This window comes from Chrysochloris asiatica, unplaced genomic scaffold (assembly GCF_000296735.1).
Source record: "Chrysochloris asiatica unplaced genomic scaffold, ChrAsi1.0 scaffold00132, whole genome shotgun sequence".
Lineage (NCBI taxonomy): Eukaryota > Metazoa > Chordata > Mammalia > Afrosoricida > Chrysochloridae > Chrysochloris > Chrysochloris asiatica.
This window is the reverse complement of record NW_006408650.1, coordinates 3,100,749-3,124,960: the sequence shown is the minus strand read 5'-3', so window position 1 is coordinate 3,124,960 and position 24,212 is coordinate 3,100,749. Positions and strand designations below refer to the sequence as shown.

The 24,212-nt window shown below is 57.4% G+C and overlaps 2 protein-coding genes across 2 annotated transcripts; one reads left to right on the top strand and one right to left on the bottom strand.

Moving 5' to 3' along the window:
• The first annotated feature begins 50 nt into the window (after window positions 1-50).
• Window positions 51-6,315, top strand: CBX2 (chromobox homolog 2). The gene is made up of 5 exons (XM_006869648.1): window positions 51-122; window positions 197-240; window positions 1,085-1,150; window positions 3,563-3,668; window positions 5,026-6,315. The coding sequence occupies exons 1-5, from the start codon at window positions 51-53 to the stop codon at window positions 6,313-6,315; spliced, it is 1,578 nt and encodes a 525-aa protein (XP_006869710.1).
• A 9,427-nt stretch (window positions 6,316-15,742) lies between these two features.
• CBX8 (chromobox homolog 8) lies at window positions 15,743-17,996 on the bottom strand. Its single transcript, XM_006869525.1, has 5 exons — window positions 17,928-17,996; window positions 17,494-17,537; window positions 17,249-17,314; window positions 17,072-17,138; window positions 15,743-16,624 (listed from the first exon to the last, which is right to left on the bottom strand). The coding sequence occupies exons 1-5, from the start codon at window positions 17,994-17,996 to the stop codon at window positions 15,743-15,745; spliced, it is 1,128 nt and encodes a 375-aa protein (XP_006869587.1).
• Window positions 17,997-24,212: the final 6,216 nt, after the last annotated feature.

The following is a 24,212-nucleotide window of genomic DNA, read 5'->3' as shown; positions in this document are numbered from 1 at the left end:
CAGCGGCGGCAGCGGGCGGGCGGGCGCCGCTCGGGGCGCGGGCGGGCAGCATGGAGGAGCTGAGCAGCGTTGGCGAGCAGGTCTTCGCCGCCGAGTGCATCCTGAGCAAACGGCTGCGCAAGGTGCGTGCGGCCCGCGCGTCTGGCCCGCACCCTGGGCCGCCCTTCGCCGCTCACGCGCCCTTCTCTTCCTGCAGGGGAAGCTCGAGTACCTGGTGAAGTGGCGCGGCTGGTCCTCCAAGTGAGTCCTCGATGCGGCCGCTTCCCGCGCCGGCGCCCGGGCGCGGTGGGTGGGTAACGCGAGGTGCCGGGGGGTGCCTGGGGCCCCCCATCGTGCTGGCTCGGGGCGCCGAGCCCGGCGGGCTGCCCTTTGTTTACCGGGCGCGGGCGCGCGGCCTCCCGCCTGCACCCCCCCGCCCCACTGGCCCGCGCTCGGCGCTCTGCCCGCGCCCATTTGTTGCATGCGCCCCGCCGGCGCGCCCTACGAGCCGGGCTGGGTACGGGAGCGCGGAACGCGGGGGGCCCCCTCGGTGACCATATTCCCTTGCTGTAACCTGAGCCTTCTGTTGATGGACGTTGGGTCTCTTCCCCCCTTCTCTACTTGTAATGGGAGGGAGGGGGTGCGGCACCTTGGGAAGGGGCTCTTTCCTTCTACAGGTGGTCCCGCAGGCCCGCGTTCCCTTTCTTTCCGGGTTCCCTCGGTCGCCAGCCCGCACACACTTGTCCAGCAACACTGTTGCTCTGAATCTCCGATTGTGGTTTCCTGGCGTCTCCCCCTCCCTGCCCCTGTAGCCACTGAGCCTTCCCGCACTGGCTTAGGGCCAGGGTCTGGGGGGATTCCCTCACTGCAACTTTGCATTTTATTGGGCTGTGTTTTCCTCCCGAGAGAGGGGCGGGACAGTTCTTTTTGGCCACCTTGTAAGTGAGGTAGTGGAGGTGGCGGGTTTGCCACTGGGGTTGAGGTTAAGAGTGTCTCCAACTTCCAGCAGTCCACCTTGGACTGGCTCCGGCCCCTCTGGGACAATGCCCTGGCCACAAACCCGCCAGGCTCCTTTCCTGAATAGCCCTGCCCTTCCCTCTTCCAGACACAACAGCTGGGAGCCAGAGGAGAATATCTTGGACCCGAGGCTGCTCCTGGCCTTCCAGAAGAAGTGAGAAATTCACAGGGGGGTGGCGGGATGTGCTGGCTTGGCTGGGGGCTGAGGGTCACAAGGGCTGCCCAGTGCCACAAGTGCGGGTTCTCCAGGAGCCCTGGGCTGGGACTGGGCTCCTATAGCAGGCTGTCACCAGGCATCTGATGCCCGCTCCACGGCTACCTGGAAAGGCAATGCCAACTGAGGTCCCTGACCAAACCTTGCCCACCTTCCCTGTGCCGACCACCCTGAGGATTCGCCCAGTAAGTGCTTCTGTTGATCTTTGTGATCGCCCAGCTTGCAGAAATGAAACTTCAGGGGACCTTGGAGAAAGGTTCTGGCTTCCCCACCTTGGCCTTTTCTGTTGGGTAAATTGCAGTGAACAGGAACAAAATCCAGCATGCAGGTTTCCATAGAGCCTTTGAGCTGAACACCTGGCGCTGCTATGTCAGGCTTGTCCTGGGGTCTCAGTACCAAGAACAACACAAGTTTTTTTTTGTTTGCTTCTTGGCTGCAAAACAATATCAAGCGAGCCCCCAAGGGGCCCTCTTGCTAGTCCCTGGGGCCAAATTTGCTTCTGTAATTCCAGATATCTGTTCTATTTTTAGGTAGGAAACTTGGGTTAAGAGAGAGAACTTCTGGAGATACTGGGTGGGAAATGGGGCCTGGGACAAGGGCATGCCCCTATCCTGGTGGGAATGGCCCCATTGGGCAGGGGAAGGTAACAGCGTGTGGCTAGCATAGTTGAATGATGACCCGCCTCCTTGCCGACTCAGCTGGGGTGAGTCTGGCAGGGACATTCTCAGGCTGTGCTCAATGTTGTGCTCACAGTCGCCAGGCATTTTGGGTCTTCGCAGAGGGGTCCGTTTGGGGGGTAAGTGGGTAACAGGAAATGAGCTGAGCAGTTGCTTCCTTATGTGGCCCTGGGTGGTACAAACAGTTAAGCACTTTGCCATGAACTGAAAGGTTGCCTGCCACTTTGAGTCTCCCCAGGGGTGCTGTGAAAGAAAAGCTTGGCAATCTACTCCCCAGGAATCAGCCCCCCAAACAACCTGTGGCTTACAGTTCTCCCCTGACACACGTGGGATCACCATAAGTTGAAGTCAACTCCAGGGCAAGGGGTTTTGACTTTATTTTTATTATCATTGTTTGTTCATTTTTAGATGATAACATCTAGACAACCTTAGCGTAGTTATCTTCTATTTAATTCATAATTGGGCTTCGATGATAAGTGATGGGGGAGAGAGAGGAGGGTGTGTCCTTAACTTGGCATTTAGTGGTAAGCAAACAAGAACTATGGATAGGAAACACAAGACTGTAAGAGTTTAGCTCTGGCATGATGGGTTTCAGTTGTGAAGGAGACTGATGAGGAGGTGGATGTTCTTTCTTTCCTATCCCACCAGAAGGTGAGCTCGAGGAGGTGTAGTTGTTCGTTTGGTGTCCTTGTGGCATGGGACAGGCATGTTCTTTGACCAGAAGAAGAGTGCTGAGTGGTAGGTTCCGATCACCTGGGGTCGAGATTAACAGGTGTTGGGACCAAATCTTTTTAGCAGCTGGAGCGCCATCTGGATACACTAATTGGGTTTTTTAAGATTTTCCAGCCCCCATGAGGTGCCGTTCATTATCAGAAAACTTCTCCAGATAGATCCTCTTCCTCCGGGGAAGGATGTGAAATAGGAACTTCAGTGGGGGTGGGGCAAAAGGACAGAAGAAAGTGTTGTAGATGGCCCGGGCTTTGAGCCCTGGCCACTGCGGAATTGTACGTTGTGTTCATCAAGTGTAGAGTTTAGGAACAGTTTTTTTTTGTTTTTTTTTCCCGCAATAGAAAGGTGAGCCAGAAGTACTGGATCTGGGGGGAGAACTGGACTGGGAGAAGTTTTAGGGCTGGTGATGGGGAGCAAGGGCTGAGTTTTGGTCCCCCTGCCCTGGCCCGCCTTCTTAGTTGTGAAGTGAGGAGGTTGGTCCCGGTGACTATCAAGAATTTCTCTAGTTGTGACGTTCTTGGACTTTCACAAAGCATTTTACATGCAGGAAATGGCTAGGAATGAACACAGGCTTGTGTAAGGAGAGCTGGTGGTGAATTACTTATGCGCTGGGCTGCTATCCAAAAGGTTGGGGGTTTGAATCCAGCAGCCTCTCCATTGGAGACAGATGAGGCCATCGTAAAGAATGCAGCCTTGGAAACCCTGTGGGACAGTTCTCTGCCCAAGATCGCCACTGAGTTGGAACTGACTCCATGCTGGGTTAGGTTTGGATTTCTGTCTTACGGCCATTGGGTTTTTTTGGGCTTGGCTGTTATCAGTTCAGTTTGAAAGATGTGATGGTGACATTGGCCCACGTCGGGTGCATCATTAGTGAAGGGGGAGTTTGGGGATCTGGTGCCGTATGTGGAGGGAGGGAGGGCGCCCCCTGACCTGTATGTGTCAACAGGGAACATGAAAAGGAGGTACAAAACCGCAAGAGGGGTAAGCGGCCTCGGGGCCGCCCCAGGAAGCACACCGTGATGTCATCATGCAGCCGGCGCGCCAAGCTCAAGGTGGGTGGGACGCAGCCCCAGAGTGTGTGAGCATTCGGGCGAGAGTGTTGGGGTCTGCAGAGTTGTGTGGGTTCTTGTTGCACGCTAAGCCTCTGTTGGGAGCAGGCCACACCTGCAAGCTGCAGTGGTCCCTGTGGGATTGTGGAAAGGGGGCAAGCCCAGTCCTGAGTGGCTTCCGGTGTGTTAGTATGGAGACCCTGACAGTGTTTCTAGGGGTGGGGAACAGAAAAGACCATCAAGTGTGTATTACAGGTCCTCACTCAACAGGCAGCTGGTCAAGCCAGGCTCCCTCTGACTCCGGGAAACTAGAACAGAGTACAGCTGTTCCTTAGGGTCCCCAAGACTTTATTTTTTACTGGAGCAGACTGCCTCATCTTTCTCCTGTAGAGCAGCTAGTGGGTTTGAACTGCCAACCTTGCAGTTAACAGTCCACTTAATCCCTTCTGTGCCTATAGACCTGGCCAAGTCACTGGGCTACCCTGGAAGGCCCTGAATTCTTGGCTGGGTGCAGCAGACACAGTAGCCAATGGAGTACCATGAAATGGTCTCAGAAGAAGGAACTATGTATGTATGGGTCAACCACCTTCCAGGAATGTCCCTCCCTGTTGTAATGGGGCTTGGTGAGGTAGAAACACCCCATTCCTCCGTGGGTCACAGGCAGAAGGGGGAACTTGTTGGCTGTAGGGTCTGGGCTTGGTGTCTGACCACTTCCTCAAGGTCACTGTTGGATTTGGGGTTATTGGTCCTAAAACAGCAGCTGGCAAACAGTGCCCTTCCCACGGGGCCACCTCAGAGTCTTGTTGGGTGTAGAGATGGTGTAAATTTGGGTTTCCATTTTCCAAAAGGCTGTTAGGGAGCTAGGAGCTAAACGTGCCTCCATCCTCACTGATCAGTGACTGTTAGCCGTGGTGGTGTGTGTGTTTTAACCCTCACTCTAGACTTCATAAGGGCACCCTGGTAGCACGGGGGGTTGAGCACCCAAAGGTCAGCAGCTTAAACTGCAGTGGCCCTGTCTTATCTAGAAGAAAGATATGGCTGTCAGTTCCTAGAGAGATTCCCAAGTAAACCCTGTAGAAGGGTCCTCTGTCCCATGGGATCACAGTAAGTCAATGACTTGAGGGCACACAGCAACTGACTGGCTTCATTTTATAGACCGACTCTTTTTCCATCCTTTTCTATCTGCAACCTCATGTGTTGTGTAATCTGCAAGGACGTTTTGAACCCCTTCTGGAATAGGGTGGTCAGGAAAGTACCGGGGGAGCTGGCTTCCGGGTGGCCGATACTTCCTGGGATGAATGGTGCTTTGGACCCGCGATGCCTGCTTGCAGAGGTAGTGATTCCCTCTTTGTCCCCCCAGGAACCCGATGCTCCCTCTAAATCCAAATCCAGTTCCTCTTCCTCTTCCACATCGTCCTCATCTTCCTCTGATGAAGACGATGACAGCGACCTAGATGCTAAGAGAGGCCCCCGGGGCCGGGAGACCCACCCAGTGCCCCAGAAGAAGGCTCAGATTTTGGTGGCCAAGCCTGAGCTGAAGGATCCCATCCGAAAGAAGCGAGGCCGCAAGCCACTGCCTCCAGAGCAGAAGGCCGCCCGGCGGCCCGTGAGCTTGGCCAAGGTGCTGAAGGCCACCCGTAAGGACCTGGGCATGCCAGCCAGCAAGCTGCCCCCTCCGCTCAGCGCCCCAGTGGCGGGCCTGGCAGCCCTGAAGGCCCACGCCAAGGAGGCCTGCGGTGGCCCCAGCAGCACGACCACCACCGAGAGTTTGGCCAACCTGATGAAGGGCGTGGCGGCCAGCCCCAGCCGCGGCGGCATCAGTTGGCAGAGCTCCATCGTCCACTACATGAGCCGCATGACCCAGAACCAGGCTGAGGCTACCAGCCGGCTGGCACTTAAAGGTCAGGCGGCCAGCAGGTGCAGCCTTGGCCTGGACCTGAAGGTGAGGACGCCAAAGGGGGACCTGGGGGTCAACCCTCCACCAAGCAAAGTGCAGAAGGCCCCTGGCAGCGGAGTCACAGAGCAGAAAGTGGGGAGCGCAGGGGGAACCCCACATGTCCAGGGTGGCAATAAGGTCCCTGTGGGCTGCCTGGGCCCTCAGCCCACACCCAGCCAGGAGCTGAGCCTCCAGGTCTTGGACCTTCAGAGTGTCAAGAATGGCACCTCGGGGGTTGGCATGCTCCCACGCCAAGCCACAGCCACCAAGGGCATCCCCACCACCCACCCAGCAGCAGGTAAGGGTGCTGGGGGTGGTCCCACATCAGGAAGCGGGCCTAGTGGGCCTACTGAGCCCAGCAAAAGTGACAAGTTGACCTCCCGGGCGGTGACCCTGCCCACCCCTACAGGCAAGCGGGACAGTGGGAAGAGGTTAGAGGGTCGCACGGCGTCCGGGGAGGCCCGGAAGGCTCCCACGCTCTTAGAAATGAGCACAGGTGAGGAAAACAGCAGCTCTGACTCAGACCCCGACTCGGCACCTCTCCCAGGTGCTGGCCAGAGCTTATCTGTGTCAGTACAGACCAGTCAGGACTGGAAGCCCCCCCGAAGCCTCATCGAGCACGTCTTTGTCACTGACGTCACTGCTAACCTCATCACAGTCACTGTGAAGGAGTCCCCAACTAGCGTGGGCTTCTTCAACCTGAGACCTTACTGAAGCTCTACCGCACTGCCCCTGCCCCTGCCCCTGCCCCTGCCCCTGCCCAGCCCAGGGGTCTTTTCAACCGACCTTCCCTGCTTGGGCTGGACTAGGGTGGGGAGGTGAGTGGTCTTGAGGACAGGCAGACTTGAAAGGGCTTCTCCCTCTTGGCACCCCCTCAGATTCTACCCCCCCCCCCCCCCCCATGTGACTTCACAGCCAGCTGGGTCAGGCTTCCTGTATTCCTACCTCGCTGGACCATTCCCAACAAGCCTCAGGAAATATAGATGGCCCCCTGGGGCTCAAGGTGACCGCTTGAAACAGGACAGTCTCCAGCCCTTCCTGACCTGCCCTGATGGGAAAGGTGACGCTTTGGTGACTGTCTTCATTTCCCAGGGGGCAAAGGTGTTAGGGGAAGGGGACTTGTTCGTCCAGCTTGACTGGGAGGATAATATGTCTGGAAGCAAGGGGTTCAGGGTGGGGATAGCCCAGGGAAAGTGCTGGAATCTCCCCTTCAGAGCGGTGCTTCAACACTTAGAGGTGAGGTGGTCAGTTCCAATGTGCCTGTCCCCACCCCTGACACCTGAGGGTCATGGCCTCGGATCTCTAAAGAAGAGGACTGTTACTCCATCTGGGCCCTGTGTTGATGGTGGTTCAAAGCTACCGGCTGCTCTGAGGGAGAAAGATGAGGCTGCGTGCTTTATTGTTTCAAACCCCACAGAACCTACTCTTGTCAACACCAACACCGTGGCCCCTAAGCTTTTCACGGCTGTTACTTTTTCAGAAACATCACCAGGCCTTTCTTCATAGGTGCTCCTATGTGGGTTTGAACTACCAACCTTTTGTTTAGTAGTTGAGCCCTTATCCTCTTGCACCCCAGAGGCTTGTTCCTAGCTGGTGAATTGCGACCCTCAGATACTAAAAGTCAGCTGGAGGTGGTGGGGTGTCAGCCCTGCCCTGCCGCCATCCTCTGCTGGCCAATATCCAGACCCCACCCCCACGAAGAATTCAGTCACCTGGTTTCTGAAGAATTCTAGTGACTCAAGCTCTGAGGCACCAGTGGAGGAAATGGACAGGCAGACCCAGAGCTCAATGGCTGCCAGAGAGAGAGAAAATTCAGTGTTCCAGAAAAGGTGATCCATCGTATGAGTGATACCTTGAGGAAGCCGCCTCCTCCCCTGTGGGCCCACCTATTGACAAGGGCTCCCAAGGCCTCCTCTTGGGATGGCCCTGCCTGACAACTGCACACACTTGGAGTTGTGTGCAGGGGTGTGTTTCCTGGGGGCCCACCTGCAAAGGGTCACACCCTATGCATTTCTTGACAATCCATCCCACCTTTGGGGGTGCCAAACACTGCTGTGCTCTTTTAGGGAGCAGGATGCATCTGGGGGCAGGGTGGGTCAGGCTCACCCATCCTATATCACACCCCTCCCGGAGGAAGACATTTCATGATACGATGCTGAGCTCCCCTCCCTGTTTTAAGTGTAGGGGTGGGGTGACGGTCCAGTCGGTGGGTCCCACAGGAAGTGGCAAGGGTTGCTTCATTTGGTCTGGCAAGCATCTGGGGCATGGGCCTTGGTAATGCCGAAAAGGGGTGGAGGGGTGCATCTACTTTGCTTTTAGTGATTGATTAAGCCCAGTCATCAATGTGAGTTCTTCCTGTACCCCAGGAAGGGACACGGGCCACTCCCCCGCCAAACTAGCTTGGACTCCAGGTTCCGGTATCTCAGGGCTGGGAGTTGCCTAGCACCTCGCTCTACACGCCAAATAGGAAGAGAAGGCCTGGGTATAGCCAAATTGACTTCAGCGGTGTGCCTTTGGGGGCGGACTGATTCTGCCTCTGCTGAGAGAAGGCTGGAAGGGTTACACAAATTGTAGCCCCCTGCTGCCTGGGCTTCAACACGAATGGTACCCACCACCAAGCTGAAGCTGGAAATGGGGGTCAGCCTGAGAAGAATAGGGCTGGACCACCTCCCTGGTGCCCACAGATAGCCCGCCCTTTGGACTAACCCCCACCTCAAAAAGAGCAGAGCCCTGCCCACACAGATCTCCCTTCGGAGGGAGCCAACACCGAGGGCAGGTCTCTCCAAGCCCTTCCTGAGATTGGCACTGGGAGCTGGGTTATAACTGTTAGAAATGTCTGCTTCATTAGGTGCTGGCCAGGCACAAATCTCAACAGCCAGGTCTTCTCTCCAAACCCCGATTTGGTGCCTTTCTCTTCACCAGCTCCTTCAGTCCCAAAGTTTGAATCTGCAAACACTTTACTCCCAGCCACTTTGCCTTGCTGTGTTGTGTGTGTTTCCTGGGCTTGTGCTCAGCAAACAGCTAGTGTGGAACGAACGAGAAAACGTGTGCAGGCGGGGAAGCCTTTACTGAGCAAGTCTTGGACCAGAAGCTCAGAGTTGGTTGTCTTATGTTTACCAATAAAAAGTAGTGCGTTTTATATTTTTATTTGCTGCTATTGTACGAGTGAGCTAGGCATCGGTCACGTCTGACTTAACAGTTCATGGTTTCTTTATTCCTGCGGGTTTCCTGAGTGACCTGTACCATGTGTGTGTATACTGAAGGGATGCTTGAGTCCTGCCTATATGTTGGCTGTATTGGGTTGGGAAGACAGGGTCAGCCTGCCTGCTTCCGTAGAGATCTTAGCATATTTTTATATATACTTTTGTACCAAAAAGTGTGTTCCTTTTTTTATAGTGACACTTCTAATCTGACTGGAGAAGACACTGGGCTTGGGGGTTTCGTTAGGGAACAACTTGAGGGGAGGGAAAAGGATAGCTTTGGACAAGTGCCCATAACTGGCTTGATTTGCTTTTTGATTGAAAAAGCCAAGTCATTGATGTATGCCACTTGTAATTGCTTTAATCTATGGCTGTTTGCTTGCTGTCTTAAGGAGAACAAAAGTGGCTGGTGTTGCTACTCTGGGAAAAAGTTTCAGATCTTTGCTGGAACCGACCAGCAACCCAACCAGAAGGACCAACGCATCCAAGGGTCCGAGGAAGTGCCTCCTCCCCCAAGAAGCCCACCATAGTTGAGCGACGGGGTGGCAGGAGGGTGACCAGGTCCCCCTCCGGTGCTCATTCTGTGGATTTTCTAGTGTTTTTGGGAAACAATCCTAGCATAGGTTTGTAGACTTCTATAGATTGAAGTTAATTTATTTTGTGGTGGGGGGAGGGAAGGACATTAACAAACAATGTCAGAAGATTCTTGGCTTTTTGTTACCTCTTTAGTATATCAATAAATATTTTTTTTAACTGTGACTTGTGTGCATCATAATATCTGAAAATAAACACCACCCTCAATGGAGGCCAGATACATAAATGCACCTGGATCTAGACAAACTGGTGGGCACGGGGTGTCCAAAGCTTTGGGAAAGTTCCCCCATTTTCACAGGATATGAGGAAAGATTTTTTTTTATGCAAAACAAAGGGTTGAAGGAAGTGCCCTACACAGGTGGTTCTCAACTGAAGGTAGTTTAGGGTTCCAGGAGACCTTTCTGGAGACAGGAGGGGAGGAAAGGGGACTATTACTGACCTTTAGTGGGTTGTTAAGTGCTGTCGTTGCAACTCAGCGACTGTATAGGGTTTCCAAGGAGCAGCTGGTGAGCTTGAACCGCTGACCTTGCAGTTCAAACAGCTTTGCAGTCTGGGTGCATTAACCCACAGTGCCACTCCAGGATTCCATATGTAGTGGGTAACATGTCACTAAATGATGAAGACAGCCCCTACCACAATGACCTTATCTGTAGCAAACCTGGCTTTCATCAGAAAGGTGGGGAGAAAGAGCAGACTGATGTTCACTGGGATGAAGATTGCTGTAAAAATACAGAAATGCTGCAGTTTACAATGAAAACATTCTTGAGACTAAATCTCCCAGATGTCAGTATTTAGGTTGAAGTAAAACAAAATTCTCCCTTCCCACCCGCCCCCAAAAGATTCTCTGTTGTGAGAGCCACTCAGCCCCTGGGCTCTGCCACATGTGGTAACACTTTGAAAAAGACAAAGCTATATAAATGCCAGGGGAGTTGCTGTGAAGCACAAGATGCTTTGTCAGAGGTGCAACCACCACAGGACTCTGAACTGGTCCGTGGCTCATAATAAAGAGATGATTTGCTTGTTACATCACCTCTCCTGGTCCCGTATTCCCCTCAGCACGAGGTATAAACTCATTCATAAATCTCCGCCTCCTGGGAGAATCAGCCTTCCTCTAAAGTGAAGAGTGAAGTTGGGCTTGAGTGGTGATCACCACTGACTGAAAGCTAGTTGGAGTGACGGCCTGACTGTCCCTCAAGAAGGAGGGTCCTACCACCAATGGAAAAGAAACCCCCAGCGATGCTGGGCTCCAGAAAAGGCCTGCTGGTTTCAAATAATCCTTCTAGTAGATCTTTTGTTGCTGGTCTTTAGAAAGCTCTTCCTGTTTTGTTTTGGAGACACTGGGCTCAGGTCACCCTAGCGGTCCAGTCCTCTAGCTTTTGAGAGCTGCAAGAAGGGGTTGGGATGGGGAAAGAGCGAGGTTGTTCCTCCAAGACGCCAGAGCCAGGCTCTGTTCTGCGCCCTTTTCCACTCGCTTCAGCCACACACCGGCCTTTGTTAGTTTCGGCGCTGCCGATCCTAATCTGCTGTCTTCTCAGAAAAACGGGCTGGACGGCCAAGGGCCCAACCCTGAGTCTGCCTGCTCAGGCTGCGTGGCGGCTTCCCCGGACTCGGGCCCGCGGCGCCCCTTCCAGCCGGGAGCAAGCTGCGAGGAAGCCTCACCTTTCTCGCTGTCCACCCTCGTGGCTCTAGGCCCTGGTCACAGGGAAGACACACAGAGGGCATCCACGGCGCGGCTCCTGCGGTGCCTGAGGGCAGTGAGCCTTTCTTACTCCTGTCAGATCTCAGAAAGACACCGGTCAGCCCCGGGAAGGGGTGGGCTCCGTGCAGAGGGGCTGAGGCCGCCGCCGCCTCCAGAGGGCGCGCGCGTTCCGCGTAGCTCCGGCCGCTGGCGCTTGGGACACACTGGGCTGAGGGTGGCGGGGGAATCCTCATCCCACCCCAGCGCCCGGCTGCTCCTGGGACTGAATTGCAGCATTCCAGCCGGTCTGCGAACGCTCCCGGCAGAGCCACGGAGTTCTCGAAAGCCTAGGGAAGAGACCAGGAGGCTGCAGGCTGTGTGGTGCCCCGCGGGGCCACTGAACCGTCCTCCCACCCCACCCCCGACTCTGATTGAGTCCTAGCCCTCTTTGGGTAAGGGGTACTTGTTGATGAGAAGAGGGAATGGCGTGTGAACCGAAGACGCTTGCCCTGAGCGTCCAAACGAAGTCCACTGCCATCAACTTGACTCCTCTTCATAGCGAGGTTACAGGATAGAGTAGATGCTGCCTTATAGGGTTTCCGAGACTAAAGCTTTATGGAAGCAGATTGCTTCATCTTTCTCTTCCGCTGGTGGGTACGAACAGCCGACGTCTTGGTTAGCAGTCAAGTGCTTTAACCAAAGGGACAGAAATACAATTCTGTCCCGACTCCTACAAGAGCCCAGAAGATTTCAGGTCCGCCAGAATCTGTGAACGCGCTGTGCGGGCGGAGGTCGTGGAGTCTTGCTGGACAGACTCCGACGCTGGGGAGCCGGTCCGGCTGGAGGTGACCCCGCCGTCCGGAGCCTATACACTTGGTCTCAGCTTTTCGGCAGACGATCCAGGAAATGGAATCTGGCGGAGGAGCACCTGGGCCCGGGGAGGGGGAAGGGGAGAATCGGTGGCGGTCAGCTAGACAGAAGAGATTCTACCAGTCCCCGGAGCCAATTCCTCCTCTCCAGAAACCTAGAGGAGGGCTTGGGAGGGTGCCCAGACCCCGCATCTGGGCCCCAGGCAAAAGTCTGCCGCGGGAACTCCCAGGAGCCAAGCACACACCGGCTGGACAAGGACGTCGGACTCCCGAAAGGCTAGGACGACCCTACTCGACAGACCAGCCAGGCTGGTCCCTCACGTCCGAAAGAAGGGCACTCGCCGCGGGTGATCCGCCACCCTTCCTCCCTCCCCCTGCGGCCACGCTCCCTCCCTCCCACTTTACTTCTCAAAACTAGAAGACGGGGCGGGAGCGCGCAGCCAACGCCAGTCACCTACTCCCCGGCCTGGGGCAGGATTTGCGCGCGGGCGGCCCACGCCCCTCCCCTTGAGCGCCGCGGCTGCGCAAGATAGCCCGCGAGGAGGTGGGGGTGGGGTTGGCTTTAATTCGATGACCTCTTTGGGGCTTGGAGAGGGGCTCTCCTCCTCGCAGCCTGACGCCCCCGCCGGATTGTTGCTGTCTGCGGTCAGGAAAGGCAGAGAAGCCCAACCCCCACCCCACGTTCTGCACTACCTCGGACTGTCCCACGCCCAGCGGTGGGGTGTCTGCCACCCCAAGAAGGCGGCTACAGAGGCGGCGAGGGACGTAGTCTCTGGCGCGGCGGCCCGGGCTTCACTAATCACATCGGCGCGCTCTGCGCCGGCTCGGAGTAGGCAGTTGCCTAGCAATGCCCGCGAATTCAATTTCTCAATCAATAGGCGCTAGGCGCTGCATTTCGGGGAGCACCCGCGACGCGGGGAGGGTCTGGGGGCGACAGCGTTAGGGTGCAAGCTCCGGACACGGACAGCGGAGGCAGTGGGGCGTCCGACTTTGGGACTAGAGGCGTTCGGCTTGGGGTGGGGCACGCGGGGGCTGTCTGCAGGGGCGAGCTGGGACTGGAAATGGAACTCCTGGGGTCTCCCAAGTCTACCCTGGTCCCAGGAAAGCGCAGTCAGCAGGGGAGGAGAGATACATACTGCCTCCTCTCGGGGAGACTGAACAAGGTTGTACGCTGCTGGCTCCCAACCCTCCTTCTCGCTTTCTGCTTCTAAGTGGGGTTACCCAGTTGGGTAGGGCTTGCGGGGGAACTTTCCCAGAGCAATGGGGACAAGGGTAAGGCTGGGGCTATGTACTTTTAGAATGAAGGGGTTTCTCCTTCAGAACCCTCGGACCCTCCTCTTCAGTTTGGGGGGGGGAAAAAAAGAATAAAATTCAGACGCTTTATTTACAAAGTATATATTTAAACACGTAAAAAGAGGGTCTTGGATACAGACATTCACGACCGCAGAAGACAAGTATCAAGCTTCACTCGTGAGCCCAGGCGGAGCTGAGCCGCGGTTTGTACAAATCTTAGAATTCAATAAACCCGACACGCGCACACCTGAGCTGGCTGCAGAGATTCCTGGCCCGGTAGCCCGGCCCCTGCCCACCCACCCCTAGGTCTGCGTTGCAAAAAGGAGCAAGGGACACACACACACACACACACACACACACACACACATGGCAACGGACAGACGGCAGGACGAAGGGGTGGTGAGGCAGAGCCCGGCTGGCGCGAGGTCTGAGGGAAGAGACCAAGATGGGGTTAGGAAGGGGGGATGGGCGCAGGGAGGAAGGGAGGAGAAGGTGGCAGCCAGGTAAAGACACGTGTCCCCAGCAACCCTCCACTTGGTGACAGACATGTCCCTTCAATTAAGTTTCATCTGAAAATAGCGTTGACATGTAAGTAGATACACTTGGTCAATGCGCTGTTTTATACAAAGTCTAAAATAACAGTTTTACAAATGTGAGCAGGTAAAAATCCCCATTCTCGGGGCTTCTCTTTATAGGCGCAATTTGATCATCAAAAACAATCATTTATTACACCGTTTCCCTCTTTTTCTCTTTAAAGGCAAGCAAGTCCGGAGAAGAGAAGGGCAAGAAGCGAGACGTGGGAAATCTGGGAGGTCCAGGATGGGGCTCCCCGCTCAGTGCTCGACAGCCTCCAGCCCAGCTCCCCACCTCACTCGCCTAGTCTGTGCTTGATCCCGACGTTCAGGGCCCGTCCCCCCTCGTTGAGCCTAAGGAAGTCAGCTACTCGCTAGCCCTTTAAGGGCGGGGAGGCTCGGGATCAGTCCTCCCCGGGACGGGGGCTGATTTGTGCTTCTGAGTCAGAAGAGGGGCGCTGGGCTGAGCCCTCGGAGCGCAGCGTCTCCGGCCCCACCCTGGCCACCCCCTCTCCCTGGCTCCCGCTGCTCCCTCCCCTTGGCGGCGTCTGCCTGTAGAGTTCAAGTACAGAACACTGCGCCAACCGAAAAGGCCTATAAATTATAGCTTTTGCTTTTAAGGAGGGGAAAAAGGAAAACGCCAAAGTTCGAATGCGCATTCTTAGAGGAACGCACCGCCCGTCCCTTGGTCCCCGTGGCCCTCCGAGTTCCCCGGGTCCGCTCGGGCTGTTGGCCCAGACCTTCCCCAGAGCTCCCAGCCGGCCCGCCGCCACTCCGCCCTCGCGGGTCCCGCCGGGTGGGCCTGTCTGGCCCGGCGTCAGTCCATCCGAGAGCTGGCGTGCAGCCCTACCCGGCGGGAGCTCGCCTGGTCCAACTCCTCCTGAGCGGTGGGGGCCACCATCCCTTCTGGGGAAGCTAGAATACGCGACAAGCAAAAGTCCACCCCAAACACTTTTCTTGCAAAAACCACGGTCTGGAACTCCGGGTCCTGACACGCAATCCTCTTAATTTATCCTAGCATCTCGGGAATGTAAACAGATTTCGCTGGTTTCTTTTCCTTCTGTGGAGTAAGGAAAGGAAATAAAGGACATGGGGCGGGCGTTTTCTCCACATGAGGAACACACCATCTGTGTGTACAGCTCACGCTGTACACCTTCCCCATAAAGTGCTTTTTGGCCGGTGGTCCTGGGGTTTAGCCGCCTGCTCCCACCCACCTGCAGCTTTTAACCTTCAACATCACATACACACACAAAAAGGACCAAGTTCAAACTTTTTTCCCCTAATAGACATCTGGATCTCCAAAAAGGTAAGAAAAGGACAGTAAAATAAAACTGATCCCCCCACCCACCCACCCTTTTTTTCTGATTGGGGAGCTAACCCTAACTCTGCCTGGCCAACGGGGTGGAGAAAAGAAATGAGGGGGGGGGACTGCCTTGGTTCCAGGGGCCTGGTGTGGGGGAGGCAGGGAAAGGGACAAGCAGAGTCCCTGCAGACAATTTCAAAGACAGTGTGCAGGACTGGTAGGTCCAGGTCCCCAAACTTCCTAGTCCCCCGGGTGTTGAGGGTCCCTGCAGCTCCAGCTTGGCCTGTCTGCCCCCAACTAAACCACACAAAGTTTTGTTTTTTCTCTCTGTCTCTCCTTGTTTAAATAAAACAACTTCAAGAGTTGAAATATATATATTTAGATTTTTTTCTTAAATAACATATTTACATCTAATAGAAAATATAACTCTAGAGATAATCTTTCCAACCGAAACTGGAGGTGGCTGAGGGGGAGGAGCTGGGGTGTGTGACATTAGAGGCCAGACCAGCCAGAGAGCTGATGGTCACATCCCACCCAGAAAGAAAAAGCTCTATGCCGGGTTTCCAGCACTGCCTCGCCCGCCCTCCAGCTTGTAGCTCCTGGGCTCCCCACCCCATCCCACCCCCAGCATTTCATCTTTTCTCTTTAAAAAAGCCTTGGTCCGTGTTACTTTCCTTTATGGTGACGGTCAGAAAGTTTGAGGTCACGTCGGTGACCACCACCTTCTCCAGATTAGTCAGAGAAGGACTCCAGGACTCTTCTTCTGGATCCCCCAGGATTCTGGCCACTGGGATCCTGGCGATGAGGGAGGGCCTTCCCCCTTGTGCCCCCATGTCCCGGTATAGGCTCCCCACAGAGCCCGGAGTGCCTGAGCTGTGCCGGACCCGAGGGCCACCAGGATCCAGGGCACCCTGGCCTTTGGCCTCCAGGAAGGCAGCCCTGTGCTTTATGACTCTGGCCGGGAAGGTGTCCATGGCCAGCTTTCCCGTGGCCTCCGAGGCACTGGGGCTAGCCACACCACACTGCGCCAGGTCCGAGTCCTGTCTCCGGGCCAGCTGGATGACACTGTGACCCACTGGGAACTTTCCTGCCCCGGAAGGGGCGTCGTCCAGCTTCCTGCCCTTGAGGTACTCTCCAAGGCCGTCACTGGGTTCTCCCAGCGGCCTCTGCGAGGGGTCCAGGAGCTCCTTCCGGGGCTTGGGGCCTCGTTTCTTGGAGCTGTCTCCGCCACTAGGAGAGCTGGGCTTGTCTTCAGTGCGGCCTGAGCCACGCTCCCGCTCACGTTCCCGTTCCCGCTCCCTCTCGCGGTCCCGAGGAGGTTCCGCTCGGCAGGTGCTGCTGGTGCTGGTACTGCTGCTGCTCCCAGGCGGAGACAGACCCATATTCCGAAGGCCCTCGCGGGCCCGGGAGGTGGATGCCAAGTCCTGGGGTGAGCGGCCGGGATAGGGGATCCGGATACCCCGGGCTGTGTCACTTCGGAACTCGTAAGTTTTGGCTTTTGCTTTGGCCTGGGCCTGCGGAAGAGAAGGTAGCGTCAAGAGTGCCGGCCCTGTCTGCCAGGACCCCTCTTCCGGTTCTGGCTCCAGCCTTCCCCTTTCCCCTCCTCCTCCCCCTCCAGGCCTATGGGTGTCTATCTGGGGATGGCAGGCTGGGGGGGGAGGGGTAGAGCACGTGCCCGGAAGTAACTCTTTGCTGCTCTATAGGATTCTCCGTCATCTTGTTGGGGTCTGGTGGGGTCTCGGAGGATAAGGAATGCGCTAGTGTGGCTAAGGTCCTCCCTCTAAGTGCAGCACATCTAACCGTGGCCACCGACTTGGTGCCATCCTGTCAGGGAACTCCCTCTTGAATTAACACAGGCAGCACCTAGGAACCCTCCATTGATTCCTACTTCCCAGGATCCCTCCGCACAAAAGGGATCCCTTCAACATTCCTGCCCACTATTGGACAGGGTCTCTCGGTACCTTGAGGAGGAACGTCTTGGGCTTGGGGCCTCGCTTTTTGGGACCATAGAGCTCCATCTCTCGTTCCCTGCAGAGAAAAGGAGGAAGCATGGGGCTTGGGACTAAAGAGCCTCTCTGGGGCTTCAAGAGGCCTGGGCGTCAGCTTCTAAGTGAGCAGCGGGCTGAGAGGGCCTGTACCTTTCCTCAAAGGCGGCGAGCAGCCGAGCATCTAGGATGTTCTCCTCGGGCTCCCATGTGCTGTACCTGCAGAAGACGGCGAAGGAAGGGGGCATCAGTCCAGGTGCCGGGGGCAGCCAGGGTTTGCAGTAACTTTTCTAGCTGTATTGCATTGTGTCTTTACGTGACGGGGGAGGGGGAAAAGAGGAATAAAGGAGTCTCCCGAATAACAGTCTGCGTCGGGAGGATGCCCAGACCCTACTTACTTCTGCGACCAGCCCTTCCACTTCACGAGGTATTCCATGCGTCCCTGCGGATGCAAAGGCAAAGACGTGTGTGTGCACGGAAAGAAATGCATGATTAAGGCCAGAAGAAATCCACGCAGAAAATGCATGCACCCAATGAATGCACGAAATACCCTAGCGAAAGGCACACGCCCGCTGCATCACCCGTACACCAAACGCTGCACAAAGTACGTGCACCGGAACTCACCCCCACCCCGCCCCCCACCCATGCAATCTGTGCAACGGTGCAAGTCTAAGGAAAGCGCTGGGGCGCAGGGCCGCCGCCGCCGCCACCGCCACGGCCGCAGCCGCTGCTGGGACCTGGGGGAAGGGAAGCTGGGCTGCAGCAGGGGGAGGGAACCCGAGCCGGGAGGGGAGGGCCCAGCCAGGCTCAGCCCGAGCCCCTGGGCACCTACTTTCCGTATGCGCCGCTTCAGGAGGGCCTCGGCCGCGAACACCCGCTCCCCCACCGCCGAAAGCTCCATGTTGACTCGCAGCTTCCCCTCTTGGCCGCTTCCAGAAGCAGAAAAGCAGCAGCCAGCGCACGACAGACCATAATACTCTCGCGCTGACGTCAGTTCTCCTCCCCCCCCTCCACCCCCCGCCCCTCCGCCCCCGCCCGCACTCCTGTGCCCGCCTCTCGCCGCCCGCCGCTTCCTCCCGCCCCACGTGTTGCTAACGACGTTGCTAAAGCCAAGCGGCCGGCTGCAGCTCCCGGCGCGCTGATTGGGCAAGCAGCCGGCGGCCCCCGGGCCACGCCCCTCTCTCTTTCTCCCCCGCGTTGTTACGTGACCTGCGTTCCAATAGCCAGGGGGCGGAGTCGGGGCGGCTCCGGAGACCCAGCGCGAGGGAGTGGGGGCCGCAGGCGGAAATGATGTCATGGGAAGGCGGGCTCAGCCGCTGTCAGTCCGGGTGCTGGCCAGGGGGTGCCCTCCGCTCTCTGTCTTCACCGGGGGCCCCCTCCTTCGTCGTCCCGCGCTTCTTCCGGGGCGCGGCGTCCCCCACAGCTCTCTCTCGGACCCCCGCGGCGGGGTCAGCCGGGCCCCGCCCCCTCAGCAGACCCCTGCCCGCCCCACCCCCACGCGGCCCCGCCCCTCCCCCTCACTACCACCGCCGCTGCACAATGCACAATGCACAGGTGCGGGCGCCGGGCCGCGCCCGAACCCGCAGACCTGGCGGCGAGGCCTGGCCCCCTCGGAGCCTCCAGCCGACCCTCCGTCTCCATAGCAACGGCTGCCCCCGCTGCCGCCAGCCCCATCCCGCTAACAAATCAATGTGCCTGTGTCTGGCTTCTGTCGCACAGCCCTGCCCTCGGCCATCCCGCGGGCCCTGTGAGCCGGCGCGGACGGCTGCCTGAGGTTGGGCGGCTCCAGCCCGGGAGCCTGCGGGGACGCCAACGCTCTGTCTCTGCCCTCTGACCCGTCCCCGACGCAGCCACCTGCCCCGGTCTCCCCTCCCCCACCCCAGCTCTAGGCCCCGGGGCCTTGGGGGCAGGCCGTGGACGCCTCCAGCGCGGGGCCTGGCGCTCCGCCGGGGTACATCAGACTCTCCGAAAAGCCTGTGTCCGCTGAGCCTGAGCCGCCACTTCCTGTCCACGGCTCTCCCCGACGCATGCAGCCGATACCGGCGCCACGCGGAAAGTGGCAGGGACGGCGCGGGCGACGGCAGAGGGGCTCCGTGCGGAGCTGGCGGGTCGGGGGCAGAGGGGGACGAGAGCCAGGCGACGTGTCCTTGGGGTGCACACAGCGCACACACTCGTCCTCCCACGCCCTGGGCTGCGGGTCCGTGCGGTGCTGCAGTACGAGACCACGCACCCCTACTCCTTCTTGTCAGCCCAGCTGCAGGTCCCCGCGCCCGCTACTCGGAACCCGCGGCTTAGTTAAAAGCTCCATGGCCAACGAGAAGCCGTTTCTCCGCCTAGGGATGAAGTGGGGAAAGAACGAGAAGTCGGAGGGGAGGGGCGGGCAGGAAGCTCCGGGCGGTGGGCTCGCCGCCAGTCCCCTCTCTTCTAAGTCCAAGGGTCGCCTTCCTGCCCCCGCCCCTGGAAACGCGAGCAAAGCCTTTGGCCTTGCTCCCCAACTTTGTCAGGTCGATCCAGGATGGACACTCTCATCTCCCCCAGCCGTTCAGTTGTAACGAACAGCGAAGGGGTGACACCCAGATGGCCCCCGACGACCTATGCGAGCCGCCCGGGAGAGGCCGCCGACGGCCCAGTCCTTAATCATAAAAAGTCATTCCTGGTAACAAATAGTTTCGTCGGCCTGTGCCAGCGATACAGCTGTTTCTGTTTAAGCTTAAATACTTTCCAACAGTTTGGGCAGTAAAAATAAAGTCGGCCTCAGCCGCCTATAAGTGTCTGGTTTCCCCGCCCAGAGAAAGCCCACCCTCGGCTCTGGGCCCCAGTCGCTCAGCACGCCCGCCCGGCCGCCCCCTCCTGGGATCCGCTGCCAGTCGTGGCCAGAGCTGCCGGACTGTCTGCGTCCGCTCCTACAGCCCCAGCGGCCAGCTACGGGTTCGAGGGCCACCTTGAAGGCGGAGGGAGGGCGTCTGCCGGCGGCAGCGAGCTGGGGGACCAGACTGCCCTTCCTCCGCCCTCCCCGACTGCTGCAAACTTGCCTGAGGCTGGCAAAGAGCTGATTTCTCAGTCCTGTCCCGGGAGTTGTGTTTGCGTTGGGCGCTTTCATAGACCCGGGTTTCTACGAGGTTGCAGTATTTCCTACTGAAACAGTTAGTTTTCATCCTCTTTTTATTTTTCGTGCTCTCTTTCTGTCCCCACCCTCTTCCTTTCCTTATCTCCTCGCTCTCTCCTTCCTTTCCCTTCTTCCTCTCTTTCTGTCCCCCCTTTCCTTGTTTGCCTAAATGACTGGATAGCTTGACGTGGGGAAAATGGAAACCCGACGCTGCCTGCCTGCCCTTTCTTCTGGAGGGGGATTTAGTAAGTCTTCACCTCTCCCCCACTCTCCCTTATATCCCGCCAGTCTTTCTATCTAGCTAATGACATTCTTTCGGAAACGCTTGCTCTGAGCAAAATGATCTTGCGTGAGTTTGTCGAGGTTGGGGGATTCCTGCAGAGTTGATGGGCAAGGTAGAAGTCGACCTCGAAGGAACTGGAGGTATAAATAATCGGAGAACAGTCGTAGCGCTCTTTTCCGCGGCGTGGATGGAGATGGCTCATTGTGCCAAGGGATGAAGACTCCCCCTGGGGAGGCTGGTTCAACCCTTCCAGGTAACGCAGCCACCAGCTCTCCACGGGAGAGCAGGGCTGCAGAGGGTATGAAACAGGTCCCTGGGTTACCTCTGTTTCCCGAAACTTGAAACTAAAGGAGAGGTGGCGGGTCTGAGAAATGAGTTGGTCGTCCTACGCCACTGGGAGTTGGGGGTCTTCGCTTAGTGGTCATTGGGGAATGCCTGTGAATGCCGGGAGAGGGCGCCAGCGCGCAGGGTAGAGGTGATGGTATCTTTCCCGAAGAGTCCGGACGGGTCTTTCTGATCTGGGCAACGGATGGTACAATCGTAGAAAGAGGAGAACAGGGTCCATCATTCCTCATCTGACTGACCTTCCCTCCAGTGTCCAGATCAATTCTCCCCACCCCACTTCTGGCCTCCGCATAACCGCTTCCCTGGGTTCAAAGTTAGAACACTGCCTTTCCCACGTGCACCTCCCAGGCATAAATAAAACAAAGTTTCCAAGAACAAGCGCTCGCGGCTCTTCATCCCACCGCTGGGCAGCCTGAGGCTGCGGTGGCTGCCAGGTTCGCGTGCGCTGCCTCTTCAGTAAATAAGGTAACTGCTTCCTATTACTTTAGCCCCATATGGCTGCAATTTGAGTGTCTTTGGAGACAGTGCGTGTGTTTGGGGAGGGAGCGGGGGGGGGAGTGAAAGTGGAAATCAAACGCTCTCAGATCACATTTTTATGAAGGAAATTATCGGCTAGCAACCTACCCCCACCCGGCTCCCGGAGACTGAGTCTAGCTGGCTCCTTTCTTTGTTTATGGGAATGCGGGCACCAGCCCGCCTGGGGACACCTGCTCCCCGTACTTTAGGGCTCCCGCCCCCTGATCCAGCACTAGTACTGGTGTCGGAGCGGAGGGCCTGCGGCGGTTCGGGACAGTTGGGAGCCGCCAAACTTTCGCTCCCGCCGCCCCATTGCACCGAGGGCCAAGGAAGCCGCGCTCCAAACCCCGGCCTCACCCGCCGTCAGGGCCTCCCTTTGCCCGAGGCCCGCGCGGTCTGAGAGAAGGGGCGCGGCGGGGCAAGCGCGGGCGAGATGCCCGGGCTTCGGGTCGCCGGCCAGTCAGCAAGTCCCGGCGTGTCCTGTCGCTTCAGGGTGAGACCGGGCCTCGGCTCGTCCAGCGTTTCGGAGCGTTTCAACTCCGCGGCTCGCCGGGCATCGGACCTGCCCGGTCTTGGCCGCGACGCCGGCCAATTGTGAACCCAACTGTTTGCCTGGGGCACGTCGCAGGCCGGCGGGCACAGGAACCACGACTGACAGCGAGGTGAACCGCGGAGCCCCGAGGAGGCGTGGCTGTGTACGAGGTGGCGCAGACTAGGCGGCCCGGTACTCCGCGCCTGTCTGTCGGGCGCTGCTTACTTACTCTTTCAGGGATTTTATGTGTGGTGGCCCACTGACACGTTGGAAAAACGTTCAAGGCCAGGCTAAAAGTTCTCAAGACTTTTGTTTCCTGGCCATCCAGGGCCCCAGAAATCACTCTCCCCTCCCCAGAAGATATTCAGACTCTTCCCCCTTAAAGAAACTCTCGCATCCAAATGCAAAGAAACATCTTTTTAATCATTCCCACAAGCCTTTGCACACACTCTGCAAGCCACGGAAGCTCTGACTTCTTCCCCCTTCAACCACAGAACCAAAACCAAAGCCCCTCTTTCCCACTTCCTGGGACTGTGGGGATGAGAGGTTTAATGAGTGGTCAATGTATGCATTACCGAACTTGGGAATCAACAACCATCCCCATTTTGCAGATGAGAAAACAGACGCAAAGAGAGCCTAGTGTCATTTGCCTAGTGACACACCGCTGAGGTTTCTGCCTGAGAAAGCTTAGCCAGAGCTCTCTGACACCCCACATAAGCAATCGGGGTCCCTGTTGCCATTTCAGTTCCTCGAAGGTTTGAGGAAGGAATTGGAGGTAAGAAAGGGCTGGTGGATCCTTCAGGAACTCGTCACAGAGGAGGTCAGGTTCCTTTGCTCCTGAAACAATCAGAGCTGATGTGGCTGAGCATTGACCCACAGGGGAACTTGTCCATCGGTGGTGATTATGTGCCAGCCGCCCTGACCCACAGGGGAACTTGTCCATCGGTGGTGATTATGTGCCAGGCGCCCTGTGTAGGGCTTCTGAGGCTATACATCTCTACTGGAGCAGAAAGCCTCTTCTTTCTGCCATGGAATGGCTGGTAGTTTCCAATCGCTGACCCTGAGGTTGGCAGCCTGACTGTAACACTGGGGCTGAATCAACAGGCACACCCTACTTCCAGCCAAGCTGGACACAAGGTGAAGGCGAACTTTACCGGCACTTACCACCACCACCACCACCACCATCAAGGTGGCCAACCTGCATGCCTGGGTTCCGTTCCACTTACTAGCTGTGTGCCCTTGGACTAGTCACTTAACTTTAATGTCCCTCGGGTTTTATAATTAGAATAAGGGGATATTGGCAGGTTTACCAAAGGTCAGAGAGGACAGTTGAGTGAGGCATCCTATACCGCACTAAGACCTTGCCCCTCAGGTCACTCTTAATAAATTTTTTATTATTACTGCTTCTTGTATTGTTGTTATTTGCGGTTGGGGACTAGGAGAGGCTAGTGGGACCCAGTGGGTTAGGTTGGGGTGTCTCCCACACCCCAAACCGGCAGCAGGGAGGAACGCCAGGGGAGAGGGGACTAGAATCCACTGGCCTTCCCATGCTGTTCAGACGCGTCTGACTCTGCCCCTTCGGGCTTCTGCTCCGAACAGGTCTCGTCCACCTGCCCCGCTCCAAAGGCCCGCCGGACCGTGAGAACAGAACCGTGCGGTGGGAGGCAGCGCACAGCGCTCCGGAGGCACGCATGCGCGCGCACACGCCGGCTGGTCCCGCGCCCTCCAGGGAAGGCGGTCCTCGAGGATAGGCGAACGTCCTCTCTAGGGGCGGAGAGGGACCCTCGGCTGAGGGGACAGAGGGGAGGCGGCCTGGAATTGGATGATTCCGGAGTCCTGGAGCCTACGGGTGGGCTCGGGCGCTCAGTCTTAACGTCCCCCAGAGCAAGGACTCAGACTGGAAGGCTCAATTCCGCCCGCGTTGGCCGGCCTGGGGGAGTGGGCAGGGAGATGGGGTGTGACAAGAGGGCGACCCGGGAATTGGGGCTTAGGATCCCCGTCGTTGACGAGGGTGACTGGGGGTGCGGGCGGCGTCGACTCTGGCCACTAAGCCTTAACCAGATTGGCCACTGGGCAATTCAAGATGTCCCAGGTGGCGAGTGTGACCCAGCTCTGTGTGCAGAGAGAGCCTTGGGCATGTGCGCCTCGGGGGGGATCCTGTCCACGCGCTCTCAACGGGCGACGCTGGCACGCAGCCTACGCATAGAGGTGCCCTCCGTCTGAGTCCCCTCCGTCGGGCTTGACCCGCCTGTTCTGCCTGTCCCCCACGCTCCTTCGTTCGACCCTCCACCCAAACTCCAGTCATAGGGTCTTTCCCAGCCCAGAGACGTTCCAG

What these genes read in the sequence shown, in the direction of transcription:
- CBX2 (XM_006869648.1), top strand. Translation starts at nt 51, where the DNA reads ATGGAGGAGCTGAGCAGCGTTGGCGAGCAGGTCTTCGCCGCCGAGTGC. An exon ending in TGAGCAAACGGCTGCGCAAG is followed by an intron (nt 123 to 196) that starts GTGCGTGCGGCC and finishes CTCTTCCTGCAG; the next exon opens with GGGAAGCTCGAGTACCTGGT. An exon ending in CTCCTGGCCTTCCAGAAGAA is followed by an intron (nt 1,151 to 3,562) that starts GTGAGAAATTCA and finishes ATGTGTCAACAG; the next exon opens with GGAACATGAAAAGGAGGTAC.
- CBX8 (XM_006869525.1), bottom strand. Translation starts at nt 17,996, where the DNA reads ATGGAGCTTTCGGCGGTGGGGGAGCGGGTGTTCGCGGCCGAGGCCCTC. An exon ending in TGGAAGGGCTGGTCGCAGAA is followed by an intron (nt 17,315 to 17,493) that starts GTAAGTAGGGTC and finishes CGTCTTCTGCAG; the next exon opens with GTACAGCACATGGGAGCCCG. An exon ending in CCAAGACGTTCCTCCTCAAG is followed by an intron (nt 16,625 to 17,071) that starts GTACCGAGAGAC and finishes TCTCTTCCGCAG; the next exon opens with GCCCAGGCCAAAGCAAAAGC.